This window comes from Mixophyes fleayi, chromosome 6 (assembly GCF_038048845.1).
Source record: "Mixophyes fleayi isolate aMixFle1 chromosome 6, aMixFle1.hap1, whole genome shotgun sequence".
NCBI classification, from domain to species: domain Eukaryota; kingdom Metazoa; phylum Chordata; class Amphibia; order Anura; family Limnodynastidae; genus Mixophyes; species Mixophyes fleayi.
The window spans coordinates 185,635,618-185,650,532 of record NC_134407.1 but is presented as its reverse complement, the minus strand read 5'-3'; the positions used below and the strand labels follow the sequence as shown (position 1 = coordinate 185,650,532).

Genomic DNA, 14,915 nt, shown 5'->3' with positions numbered 1-14,915 from the left:
CAGTCCTCAACAGCAGTGCATATCTGACATTTGGGATAATCACTGGTTCAGGTGTTTCTGTGAGGTGACCCACAGAACCTGCACTTACAATGAGGCCTGGGTAAAGGAATGAGCAGCACTCCCTTATATATTTATCTATGACAGCCGTTTGACAAATGTGTAACTTTGTCCCACTTCGGTGGCCGTAGTTTACCTGTCAACCCCGGAAGAAAGAACCAGTCTGTCACTTGGCATTCTGGGTATTGTAGTTTATTTTCCACCGCTATCCTGGCTCAGTATCTGCCGCAGAACTACAAGCGCCATGTTTTCCCGTGAGCCTCCGCGCTGCCCGGCCAGCCTGCGCTCGGAACATGGCGGCGCCTTTGGTGCTAGCGGTGTTGGTGGCAGTTACAGTCAGGGCTATCCTGTTCCGCTCCAGTCTTGCTGCCTTCATCTCTGAGCGGGTAGAGGTCGTGTCTCCGCTAAACTCATGGAAGAGAGGTGAGGAGGGCGGCCATGTCTGATTGTAGCCTGGAGACAGGGGGACAGGAGGAGGCTAGGAGTGGTGGGCTCTGGGTATAACATAAGACGTGAGGGTTGTGTCACTGTAGAACGTTCTATTAGCACTTTATATGGAACGTTCATTCTAAATCAGGTGGAGAACTCACCCAGAGCAGCCAATCACACGTTTACTTTCATTTTATATTCTCTTTAAAAATAAAAATGACAAGGTGCATTAAACATGTTCATTTTACTTTGAATTTCCTCTGCATTTTCCTCACTGTCAAGTGGATTTGTCTAGGTGTATATTAAGTTTCTGTACAATAAACTGCACCAGCCTTGATAAATGTACCCTTATGAGTTAATGTCTTTGGTCTGATGGCCTTAGCGGCTAATGTTAAATATGTACCTGGCACCTGTAGGTTTGATTTGCAGGCATATAACAGGCGGTGGGTGTTTAGTCCATGGAGCAGTGTTGAGCAACCTGGTACATTTCAACAGTTGCATATAACTTTCAAAAGGGCTATAAATTACCCTTAATCTCAGTAATAAATTAAACCAATAGATTTAAGCAAAGAAAGAAACACATTATGTCCAACAGAATAGATTGCACATTTTATTCCAAAACACCCTTTGGATTTCCCCAAATGTCCCTCAAACCCTCCATATGCCCTTTGAAGTCTTGTTTTACACAATGTAAAACACCCCTCAGCACCTGCTTCCCCCTTAATTTTTAAATTTTAATTTCCCTGTCACTCAGACTCCATATAAAGCACTCCTCATGCCTCCTATTCACTTCACCCGCTACAAATCTAATGCCTAGTAACTTCCTGCCATAAACTTCCTTACTTTGATTAAATGACGTAAGCAGGAATTGTACACCTCTTATCCGCAATGTAAGGAGAGAGACCACCTGGTCCTCCTCCTTTCATCTCAAATATATTAATGGAGATTTTCCTTGGCAATAATAAAATGGCAAGTTCACACTGCGGGGTTAGCTACACCTACTCGGCTTGTTTCAGCCAAACCCCTCACTTGCGGAGAGTAGAGTGTGGCGTGATACCATTAGACCTATTAGTGGATCCAGTGAATTGATCGTGGGAAGTACATGTTCATTTTTTTTATTTTAGCTCATTGATCTCCATCCAAAACTGGAGTTTGAGTTTTAGGTGATGTTATCCTTTAAGGAAATGTCATTAGAAAATAATCAGTTTAATATTATTTTTATTATTTATTTATTTGTTTTTTTTATATCAGTTTACAACACAGTACAAAATGCCATTTTAGCAAGGCTTTCAATGCAATGCATTTCAAGTCACTTTTGTTAAAGAAATATACTTATTGAGAGGCTAGTGTTGTAACGGAGGAGGGAGGCGGCTCTGTATTTTACAAAAAACATATTACTTTGTTTTTCCAGACTACATTAGAGTCTGTTATGACAAATAATGTCTTATGCAATGGCAGTATCAAGCAATTTTAATTTTATTTGTTTTTCATTGACTGTTTTTTTTTTTTGGACATTTACATCTGTTCATTTTTCTGCTTTTCTTCTCTATTTTCATGTCATTAAACACCACGCAAGTGAATTTGTTCAGATGTATATTCAGTTTCTGTCATGTTTCTCTTGCAGTCGTGGAAGGAATGTCACTTTTGGACCTTGGGGTTTCACCCTACTCAGGAGATGTTTTTCACGAAGTGAGTAACCATGAAATAATCTCTAAAACACACTCCTACAATAATTTTCTACTTTTCTTAATTTTCAACGGATTGCTTTGCTGCTGTGCAGATGAGGTCCAAACCTTACGTTCTCAATATACAACAATGGGTTTTATATGGGGCTTTAACAAACGCTCAATGCACAGAAAAGATTTTTGCCAAGAATATTGATTACATCAATCCAATAGTACCTGCTATTATCGCTTCTAATAGATCCAGTTTGTACTGGATTTATTGGTAATAAAAATAGACCATGTGATGCAGAACAATGAAAATACATCTGGTTGTAGGATGTTTTACTCCTGTTGTCTTGAAGATGTTAAGATGTTTAGCTCCTTCCAGAAATGTGACCAATGTGACGTATCTTGATTATAAATTCCATATATTTTGCGTTTGGTGATACATTTTTATTTGGATTAGCAGTTGTGTTGACTTCAAGCTTTTGAGAGTTGTACTGAGGATAATGATTTATTGAAATAAGAACAGTATCACAAAATACTGTATTGCTAAGCATTGTACATTAATACAAGTAAACTTAGAGGGTTATAACACATTTTCACTATATATTTTGGAAAATTAAAGAACTCCACCCAGTTTCACTAAGTTAAGATACAAAACAGATTTTAACTTACCCGGTTGGCCCTGTGTGACCTATCTAACCAGGTTCCCAATTCCTTCAACAGTATAGTGATGCTCTGTTGCTCACTTGTTTCAAATAGGCAGTAGAGTTGTCATTGCCCCTCCCCTGTGATCCTCCCATTCACATGCATTAGGAAGTTCAAAATGACAGAGAATGGGTATTGACAACACCACTGCCTGGCTGCAACAGGCAAATTGTAGTGGTACTGAAATGTTGAGGATTTTATGAACCCCAGTGTATTTGTTGAGTTGTGAATTCCACCGAAAACTAAATATTTTCGTTTGGGTGATGTTCTCATTTAAATTTTGTGTCGTAAAGACATAACACACATAATTATAATTGTACTTAAATATCTCTTATTTCCTTTCCTGCAGACCCCACTTATTATATACCTCTTCCACTTCCTGGTAGACTACGCAGAGATAGTATTTATGGTAAGTAAATTTTACAATTAAACTCTGTAGAGTTCTATGTAACTGACATAGAGAGGTGTGTCACAAATCAGTCATAGAACGCTGAAAGTCAATATACCTTATGTAATAAAATAGTAAAGTGTGCACAAATGCCCTGTAACCCACAGCAGCCAATCAGATAGTGTTTTTGTTTTTAGTACAGCTTTGAAAATGAAAGAAAACGTTGTTTTGTTTCTTTTTCGATTAAAAGGGAAGGGCGGATGACTCTACAATCGTATTGTACATACTTGTCAATATAAAGCCTCAGGTGGACAAAATTATGTAAAATGATGGAGTAAGTCAAATCTAAAGTCAGCGGGATCATTTAAGGAGCCAGGAAAGGTGTCCTTACATTGATTACAATAGAAAGCAAAATGAAGTGCCAGATGTAAATTTATACTATTGGCTACCTGGCTCCAGTGATTTTTCCTAGTGTTCCTAGTGATTTTTCCTAGTGTTAACATCACATTTTGCCTTTACAAAAAAACTAATTCTAATGTTCTATACTATGGGTGGTATTATAGTGTTACTTAACAAGATATTGCAAGTGTGTGTTTGAGTTTTGTCACTTATTGCTTTAAAATATTTTTCTGCCTTAGATTACAGATGCACTTACAGCTGTGGCACTTTATTTGGCAGTTCAGGAATATAACAAAATGTCGGTAAGAGATTTTATTTTGTACATCTATATTTTTCTTTTGCATGGAACGTATCGGCTGAAGCTATTATGGTATATAGCGTAACATGTTTGTTCTAGTTATGGCAGTGATGACTGCTGTCTTTACTATTTCCCATTTGACCACTTTAGTTAGTTACTTCTTGAATGAAGAATTTGGGCATCTATTCTTTATATTGTAATCCTACTGCTAAAGCAAAGCGTAGAACTAAAATATATGCCATGTTGTGGACATAGTCTTGGCCATAGACCTACTCCTTCACCAAACACACACATCCTCTAAATCAGGGGTGGGCAAACCTGTCCTCAAGGGCCATATCCAGTTCATGTTTTTAGGATTTCTTTAATCATGTACAGCTGAGTTAATCCATTTGGCTGGGTCAGTAATTATCCCACCTGTTTCTACAGACAGAAATCCTAAAAACATGAACTGGATATGGCCCTTGAGGACAGGTTTGCCCACCCCTGCTCTAAATGCTCACATATATCCCTCCACACCTATGGGAATCCTGACCACCTTTCTATCAACGCTACCTCCTTTCACCTCTAACTCCATTCTGTCCGCTTAGCGAGTGCTACCATTGCCTTCTACCCCCTTCCAATCTCCTTATGTCCATAATTACTGTACCACAGATTGACTGTCTTGTTTGAATGCCTCCTTATGAGAAGCTCAGACAGCCACTTCTGGTTTAAGATGTGGATTATTTGCCGAGAACTCCAATCTTAGGCAAGATTCTAAGAAAGACCTTAGCAGTCCTATTAAACATCATCGCTATTTGCAGAATTATGTATTCACATTTTACCATTATTTCACATGTTTATTAGAAGACTGGCTCTGATGCCTGATGTGCAAACCTTCATTCAGGGGGTGCTTCATGTGCAGCCTCTGTATGTTCCTACAGTAACGCCTTGGGATTTATACTTGGTGTTGAATGCTTTGCAACATTCCCTTTTTGAACCCTTGGACATGGTGGATTTGAAATCTCTGACGTGGCAGACTGACTTCTTTTTGGCTATCTTTTCTGCTAGAAGAGTTTCTGAGCTTACAGCATAATCCTGCAAGTCTCCTCTTCTTGTCTTTTATGAGGATAGGGTGGTTCTTCGAATCAAGCCTGATTTCCTCCCTAAAGTGATGTCCTGATTCTACATGAATCAGGACATTGTCATCCCTGCCCTGACCAAATGTCGGTGTTCGGAGGACGAAGTCTCCCTTTGTTCTCTGGATGTGATCTTAGCTTTGCATATGTATGTGCATAGGGACTGAGGATCTTTTGGTCCTCTATCATGCACACAAGAGAGGTTGGCCAGCCTCTAAGGTGACTATTGCTCAGTTGATTACAACTGTAATCTGTGAGTTTTACAGTGAAGCTGAGCAGCCTGTTCCAGATAATCTTAAGGCTCACTCCATGAGATTGGCGAGTGCTTCCTGCATGGTGCCTCGACTGAGCAGCTGTGCCGGACGGCCACCTGGTCCCCCGTTTTCTCGGTTTTACCGTTTTCATGTGATTACATCAGGGGGTGCAAGTTTTGGGAGAAAGGTGCTTTGCGTTGTTTCTTCTGAGCGTTCCCATCCGTGATGGTGGCTTAGGGATGTCCCCCAATTGGACGTGGGAGAAAATAGGATTTTTATACTTACGTAAAATCTGTTTCTCTTAGTCCATTGGGGGACACAGAGCGCCCACATTTAGCGCTCTGGTGTCTCCTTTTGTGTGACGTGCTGTGTTTTTTGTTGTTATATTCCTCTGTTTCTGTTGTTTTCGCTCTATTGTCTCCATTTCTGTGGGGCTTGGTTAAACATAAGCTGAAGCCAAACAGGAAGGGGGTATAGAGGGAAGGAGCTAGGGCTAGTTGGCAAAGTTCTTAAAATTCCCAATGCCTATTCCCCTACTCTATACCCCAATGTCCCCGGTGTCCCCCAAGTTACTAAGAGAAAGAGATGTTGCGTAAGTTTAAAAATCCTATTTTATCTATAATTGTTTTTTGTTGTTTAGGCTTTATTCTGAATGGTTTCAAAATGCTCTATATATATATATATATATATATATATATATATATATATATATATATATATATATATATATATATATATATTAATGTTTCTTTTGGGTGAACACTTAAATTTCATTATTAGATTGTAAGATAATGTGGGCAGGGCCATCTTTACCTCCTGTTTCCTGTTGTTATATGTTGTTATTTGTATGCTAATCCCCTCAATGTACAGCACTGTGTAATATGTTGGTGCTTTATCAATAGCCAATTATAATAACCAAGACATACATTACTTTCTGCACTCAGTTTTTTGCTCTCTGGTATACAATAGCTGAATATACTAATGACATTGGCATGTTTTTAGTTCATATATATTGTTGCAGAGAGTTAATCAGACCAGCCAATCAAATCCTGGTGAGTCAACTCTCTGGGTTTCAATTGGCTGTGTTTAGTGCTACATTTCTGTGTTAAACTATTTCATTTTGTTGCATGCAGTATCATTGATGTGCTATAGATTTATTTGAGCAACAAGCTGATTTTCTTTGTTTTTGTTTTTCAACAGTTTAAGAAGCAGAAACTATATTTGGAACTGAATAAGTATTCACCAGAATCTCAGGAACTTTTGAGAGTACCAACTGAAATGTACTATATCCCTCTGAAGGTTGCACTCTTGTAAGTGTGTTCACGGTATCTAGTACCTCAGTTGTTTTAGAAGTGTGGTTATTACAGCAAATCCCTCCTAAAGAAAAGGTTCTGTTCACTAATATTTCTGTTTATGCTAGAGCCTGTTAACCTGTCAATAATATGAGGTACACAGATTCTACAAAATGATAGCTAGAATCTGATTGGTTGCTATAGGCAACATCTCCACTTTTCAAACCCGCCGGAAAACTCTCAGCTTGATACATTTACCCCTAGGTGTCTAATATTAAAATAAGGGGTATATTGCATAGGTATAATTAATTTTGTGAAAGTAGCTATGGCACCCATAAATGTAAGATATTTACTTGACTATGGCACCAACAAACAAAAAACTTTATCACAAAAAGGAAAAAAAATCTCTAGAATTTGCTCTGGTAGAATAAAATAAAAAAGCTGTTTCTAGCAAAGCCTGTGCAGTGCAAACAATTGTAAACTGTGACAGCTGAACTCTTCTGGGCTACCTAGATAGCTGCTTTCTACAGTTAAAATGCTTTAAAAGAACATTTTCTTCTATGTATAAGGGATGTTAAATCCGTAAGTTTTGTAGCTGTATATATTAGTGTGTTATATGGTAGAATAATGACCGTTTGGTCTCTTGAATACCTGTGATGTGTTTTAGTGCCTTATTGTAAGACACAGCAGAATGCAACAGGGAGTAGTTCATGAAGCTATTAGTGACCAGATACTATGCTCATTAATATTAAAATGAAATGTTCTTTACAGCTACCTGTTGAACCCTTACACCGTCCTATCTTGTGTGGCCAAGTCTACCTGCGCCATCAATAATGCAATCATTGCTTTATTCATCTTGGCTACAGTGAAAGGTGAGTCCCATTTCTATGGATAAGGAATCCCTGCTGCTCACCTCCTCACAGTGGCGGCAGACATCTGGTGGGCGGAGCCAGTAGTTCAGAGAATGTTCATGAGAATGCAGCCTGCTCGTTTATAGGCATTCTGTAACCTCATTGAGCATGAGACACAACATACCTCCTGCCTCAGTGATGTCATTACTTACATTTCAACTTATAGGCTGAATGTTGATTAAGTCCACAATATGGCCACCGCCACTGTGTATGTGGGTGAAGGGTACACTTTAACACGGCTTAGCGGCCCTCAGACTTCGGGATCTGCTGGACATCCATCCATTCGTGCGTGGTCTGCTGCTCCCTCCTTCATGTTTGCAATGTTATAACAGCACCTGCTTATTAACACTATTTACTATTTTTTTTTTCTCTTTAGGTAGTCCAATTCTAAGTGCCGTGTTCTTATCATTAGCCACCTACCAGTCTCTGTACCCAATCACTTTATTCGCTCCAGCACTCCTATATCTGCTACAGGTACCTAATTATAGCAATTAACTCACAGTAACATGCAGACAGTAGCTGGTACTAACGTTTGTCTTCTTTTTCAGAGGGAGTTTATTCCTGTAAAGATGTCAAATACCAGCTTCTGGCTTTTCACCTGTCAGTATTCATCCCTTTACCTGGGCTGCATCACTATCTTGATCTGCCATTCCTTCTTCTTGCTGACCTCGTGGGATTTCATCTACTCCATTTATGGCTTCATGTGAGACCCTTTATTATTTGTCTAAACACCAATGAGAAAAGTCAAAAGTAATTGGTTCGCCCTATAACAGGTGTGGATAACAAAATGGCCAATTTATAATATTCTCTACATTATAAGTATGATAATGGATCTTTCTGGACTGTGAATTTAGTAGACGGTTCTATATGTGGATCCAGCCATTGTATGGACTTGTTTGTGAATGTTCTCTCTTGTTTTCTACATTCTAGATTGTCGGTCCCGGACTTGACCCCAAACATCGGTTTGTTCTGGTACTTCTTTGCAGAGATGTTTGAACACTTCAGCCTGTTCTTTGTCTGCGTCTTTCAGGTCAACGTGTTTTTCTACACTGTGCCACTGACCATCAAGTTAAAGTAATTTATGGATAGGGACATGAAACTTTTTTTTTTTTATGAACTGCTAAATTGTTTATCCAATTGAATGTTTGCTTTCTGCACAAAAAAATGACTGGTTGCTATGAGTTACCACAACTATTGTGCATATGTTTTCATGATATGCACCAACGTTTGTTTTGTCCTATGTTGCATGATTTGCCTAAAATATAAACTTTATGAACTCTTGAATTACGTTTTTCACACATATTTACTTGTACTTTCAGAGACCATCCAATGTTCCTGATCTTCATACAGCTTGCAATTATCTGCATCTTCAAGTCGTACCCCACATTGGGGGATGTTGGTCTCTACATGGCTCTCCTTCCCATGTGGGCCCACCTGTCTAGGTGTAAGTCAGTCTCTAAAAGTGGAGTTGCTTAAAAACTACCCTGAATATTGTGGGTATTTTTTGTTGCTTAAGACATTTTATAAGAAAAGTTGACACAAAACCAACTCATATTTTGTATTGAGCAAAGGTTAGGCTGCTTAAGAAATAAAATATTTATTGTTTTATAAATGGAGTAAGATAATATGTTTAAAAACAAGACAACAAATAAAAAATAAAAAATTGTATTAAGGATCTAATCTTTAGAACAGCTAATCTTCTGCACAAGTGTGTGTATATCTTGTTAAAATGTAATCCAGTCACATTAGATTTGATCTCTAGAGCCTCCTGACTGCTAATGACTGTGTTGGATGAACAATTATGCACCCTCACTGAGATACACTTGTTCAACCTGGCAATCTAACTAGTAAATCATATTATGTGTGGTCAGATTAGTTACAGATCTAGTCATTGGGGGATTAGGCCAATGACTACATCTCCACAAATTTTTAAAATGACTTCAGTTTTATTACAAAAAAGACAGTTGTCAGCGCTTATCATTAACTCTGCATTTCTGTGTGTATCTAGCAAAATGAAAACATGAGGTATTGGTTCATATTTTGATCAAAACATTTAAGCCTGCATTCCAACGTCAAGGGCACCTCATTATATGCAGGTCCTACACTGACCTATATGCTTTAAGCACCATTAACATGTAGTTAAAATCAGATGCACTCACCTCCCAGGTATAGGGGTTTACATCTAGCAAAGGCTGGCTTGTGAGCCACACTCATATGTGCCTTAAATAGGCTTGATGGACAGCTGCTATGACAATAAGGCAATATTTTGAAACAAAACCAGATAAAAAACAAGCCTGCGCTTGGTATATCCCACATTATATATGGGATACACCGATCGCTGGCTTTTTTTTTTTCCTCTGGTTCTGTTTTATTAGACGATTATTTTTGTTGAAACCGTTATTAAGTCTTGTATTAAGTGTTAACATACAGCATTTTCACAGTAACACCCTGTTAGAACTTTGAGCTAATTAATTTTCAAACTTATTGAAAATGTCTACATTACTCAGTTAATAGAATTAACCCCAATGAAGTTCTAGAAGGGTTTTTTTTTCCCTTGGGATGCAGCTTCTGTGCAGAAGAGACCGTAAATATAACTGCATGTTACACTATTACTTGACATCTGATCTATCGTTGCACATTTGACATTTTCGCTCCAGCCACGTACTGATAGGAGGTCCGTGAACTAGTTTTATTTGCCACTGTCTGTGCTGACTTCTGCATAGCAGTTGTAGTGCAACAAAACCACTGGAAGTACAAAGCTCCCTGCTGGTCTTTCACGGAATTGCAGAAGGGGGTCAGTACTACTATATATTGTCTACAGACCTAAGTATTCTAGCTGTTGTAATAAACCAATTTCTATTAGTGATAAAGGCAATAGAACATTCAGTGATGGAAAGGAACATGAATTTAAAACCCATGTGTGTATTGTGGAATCTGAATATAGATCTGCTGGTCACTGGATGTATGTAGGCGTAGAAATTGGATTCATTGAAGCATCGTTAAAGATGGCTTGTTCAATAACAATGCATGTAGCACTAACGTTCTGTGAGCCATAACAGGCAAATAAGTTAATTAGAGACCAAACACAAACCAGCGCTGGGACTTAAAACCAAACCCAGTAAATAATCCACGTTGGCTGATAATCAATTTATTAAAATAAAAACATATAAAATCACATGGATATCAATTGAGATACATACATATATCAGTGCACTGATATCCAATCCCTAACTTGCATGCATGGACTAAGTGAGTGAAAGGCAGTCTATATTGGCTCCAATTAATAAAGGTTGATTCACATGGATAGATCCGATAATGTTGATAGATGGATAGTGTAAAATTATCGGCTATATAGACATCCAAAATAGTGCCATAGATTGTAACAATAGGCTATGCCTAATAGTGTCACTCTAGATTGTATTACCAATGAAATATTTGTGGTTCTCAGATCGGTACACACTTGTATCATTAGCCTGGAAACTAAGCACACATGCTCTTTTAACTGGGCTAGGAAAGCTCTGGATATTAGCCATCAACATGCATCATAATAAAATAATCCGTTACTTTCCTGAGGTCGAAAATGTTATTCCTCAGCAGCCTCCGATAAATGTCATAGTTTCCAGTCACGGTATCCGCAAGTGAAAGACATAAACTCCTGTGTGTATAACCGAACTCCGTGTAAGTGTGCACTGAATTAAACTCAGAACACCTTCGGTCCATTCATAGCTTACAGCTTGCAGCTCCAGGATGTCAAGCTGGAATGGTGTGTGGACGTATCCGCGATCTGCCGTCCATGCAGTGGGATCGGTAAGTGCTGCAGTTTACCCTTACGCGTTTCTTCACCAAAGTGATTTCATCAGAGGGAGAGCGATTTTAGATTCAGGTGGATAATGGTCTCTTTATAGTCTGTCTCATAGATCCGGCATTTATGAGACAGACTATAAAGAGACCATTATCATTGGTAATACAATCTAGAGTGACACTATTAGGCATAGCCTATTGTTACAATCTATGGCACTTTTTTGGATGTCTATATAGCCGATAATTTTACACTATCCATCTATCAACATTATCGGATCTATCCATGTGAATCAACCTTTATTAATTGGAACCAATATAGACTGCCTTTCACTCACTTAGTCCATGCATGCAAGTTAGGGATTGGATATCAGTGCACTGATATATGTATGTATCTCAATTGATATCCATGTGATTTTATATGTTTTTATTTTAATAAATTGATTATCAGCCAACGTGGATTATTTACTGGGTTTGGTTTTAAGTCCCAGCGCTGGTTTGTGTTTGGTCTATATTTAGTATTAAACCCACGGGTTTTTTCCAAGCAGCGGGACTTACTACTATTACCCGTTTTTTTTAAAATATATATTTCAATATTGATTGAGACTAGTGTTTCAGCGCCGAATCTGTTTTGTTTGTCGGTTAAATAAGTTAATTAGCTTCCATTTTTCCAACTTGGACAAGACTTTTGATATCTAATATCACCCTAGTTGCTTTTTTGGCTTATATGTGATTTAGAATATTTTTTTATGTAAATTCTCTTTAAGTTTTTAAAGCAGTTTCAAAAATAAAATACTTAAGCATATAAACGGAGAACAAAACCACCAAAATGGATGCATTATGTCGTAGTAAAACAACCAGACACATATATTAAAAGGAGAGAGAGAGAGGGATGGTGCCATCTGGACACCTAAGGGGGCGATTAGAATATTTGCAGCCTTGGTCTCTTGTGTGTTCAGAAAAAAATAAACATGTAGAATGCTATGAAATAGACTGTATAGACTATGTTGCCTAATGCAATATCTACCAGTATAATTGCTTTGTCTTTTTAAATAATCTCACTGTGTTTTTGTCCTTCCTACAGTCTTGCGTAACATCTTCATAGTCTCCTGCATGCTGGTAGTGTGTTCTCTTCTCTTCCCAGTCCTTTGGCACTTGTGGATATATGCTGGCAGTGCCAACTCAAACTTCTATTATGCCATCACACTCTCATTTAATGTGGGACAGGTGAGTCTCATTTGAACTCTGATCATTACATGAAACCATAGTATACTGTTGTAAGAGATTGTCAGGACAGTGTGTGTTACGAACGCCTTCAGCAAAATTTGTAAATTTCAACCAAAAACAATTGGCCCAAAATAAGGTAAGACCTTTGATATGGCTAGACCACACCCAAACCACCTATTGGGCTAGAAAGGTAAACGAAAAGGATTAATATGTGTGTTGGGTGAATGTGACAAAGTTATTAATAATGCATAACAACCACCTTTCAAATACTACTTTAAGCTCTATATTAGCATCTTGTTAGATAGGCTTATATAGTGGACACTATATGATGAGGATAATGTTTGATAAATTCTCATATTGGTTAGTGGATCATTATTTAGACATGTTTTTGTTTTATTTTTTTTTTCCCCTTCAGATTCTGCTGGTGTCTGATTATTTTTATGCCTACCTGCGGAGGGAGTACCACCTCCACCATGGCCTCTACCTAACCAAGAAGGATGGAACCGAAGCCACTTTGATTTTGAAATAAATCCATGATGGGTACCAGAAGGCTTGTTCATGGTGAAGGGACATGGTATGATGGGGGCAGGCCCTCCTCTGTATCTGAGAGACGATAGGTTCCACCTCAAGCCTGTCCCTTCACACATTCTAAAGAACAGGCAAGAGGATGATGTATTACTATATATATATTTTTTTTTTAAAGTACCATGATTTTAGAAAGTTTAAGCGGCATGGAAGATTTACTGTTTCCTTCAGACAGACATGCTGCAATTTAAATCTCTGCTAAGCATGAAGAATTGATGAAAAAAAAGAGATGTTGTTATAGGAGAAGATCTGGCAGTCAACAGTCAAGGTGACAAACTTGTCCACTGTGTTTAGGCCAAAGCTTTTCCACTTATGCGTAAAGTTAGTCCTGGCAACTAACCGTGTTTGGCGATGGGAAGAGAGGCCGCATGCTTGGATAGAATAAAGGTGAACATCTGTTGCTGTAGCCTGAGAGTCCTCCTTCTGCAGTGATTTATCTCCAGAACCGACGCCAACCTCGCTCTTTAAATTTTATAATCGCAAGGAGAGCTGTGCTGTTTCTTATTTGATAATCACCATAAAGATAAATGACTATTGTGTGTGTAAAACTGGCATTCTGTAACATGACATTAATATCATTCTACTCACCGTGTGTAATATTCTAGAGTAGGCACATTGGAGATATGGATCTCGGCTGTGGTTGAAATGACTGAATTGGCATGTTGGAGATTATTGTTCTTTAATAACTGGAAAAATATGGTTTGCCTATCCTGCTACTAGAACAATATACACTGGAATATTTACACAACAGTATTGGTGAGTGTGCTAACAAAATACATTAACATGCACTGGGTTGTTTATCCACAGAGAACACTGTTATCTGCCCTTGTCTCTGCACTATAAATCTTGATTGGTTAATGGTACTCTTAACCCTGTAGCTTCCACAATGGTCAGCAGCAAGTCATCAATCCTTTTATAACTCCTTCCCATCCTATCACAGTCAGTTGGTTAGTAACAGATTAATCTTTCACTGAGAGTTATTTAATAACAATGCTCAAAGGTGCAAATCTGCACAAATTCTAGCATCCAGTCACCTATTTTCTTTCATTGTCTAGCTTGCACTAGATAATAAAGGCAAACTGGGTTGATATGATTTAGTCCAGTTTTTGCACCTTTGAGCAATATTAGCAAATAATCCTAACAGTGGAATCTGGAAAACATGCTCTGTTCGGGTAGTGTTATAAGAGCATTTGCCTGCCATTGGTTCCTAAACCATGGAAACTTATTTTAATTTACTGGGCCACAAATGCTTAGGCTCATGTAACATTGTTTCTGAACATAACACTGATAACTCTTGTCCAATAAAATAAATTGTTTGTTATGCGTTTTTTTGTTAGAAATATGTTGATTGGTGAGGTCTGCAAACCACTGTTTGGCTCTTTCAGTTGCTATATGGTTAAACGGCAGACTTTGCATTGGAATATATTTGTCTGCCCCTTTTCTTAACAGAATTATACAAATATGCACTGTGTTTTTTTTATTTCACTTTTATTTGACTTCAGTTTGTACATTTTATTTATTTGTGGGAAGTGGGACCTAAATAAATCCGCTGTAAAGCGACATCCAGAGTTTTTCTGTTGGTCTTAATAACCTTTTTCCTTGTTTTTTTTTTTTTTTTTTTGTAGTCGCTGAGAGATCTAAACATTAAGTATTAAGCACGGTTTACAATAGTTTATGAACGTCAAAGTGAAGATGTGAAGTTGGTTTGACTTTTATATAAAAATACTGAGATTAAACAAGACGTCACACAGCCATGTAGTACTTCTTGAATCAATGAGTATTTAAAT

General features: G+C 38.0%; 1 protein-coding gene across 1 annotated transcript; it reads left to right on the top strand.

Moving 5' to 3' along the window:
• The first annotated feature begins 309 nt into the window (after nt 1-309).
• PIGU (phosphatidylinositol glycan anchor biosynthesis class U) lies at nt 310-14,699 on the top strand. The gene is made up of 12 exons (XM_075177562.1): nt 310-480; nt 2,111-2,175; nt 3,211-3,270; nt 3,888-3,950; nt 6,516-6,625; nt 7,379-7,479; nt 7,895-7,992; nt 8,067-8,221; nt 8,449-8,592; nt 8,838-8,962; nt 12,401-12,543; nt 12,959-14,699. Exons 1-12 carry the CDS (start codon nt 351-353, stop codon nt 13,070-13,072), a joined length of 1,308 nt encoding a protein of 435 aa, XP_075033663.1. The 5' UTR covers nt 310-350; the 3' UTR covers nt 13,073-14,699.
• The last annotated feature ends 216 nt before the right edge of the window (nt 14,700-14,915 follow it).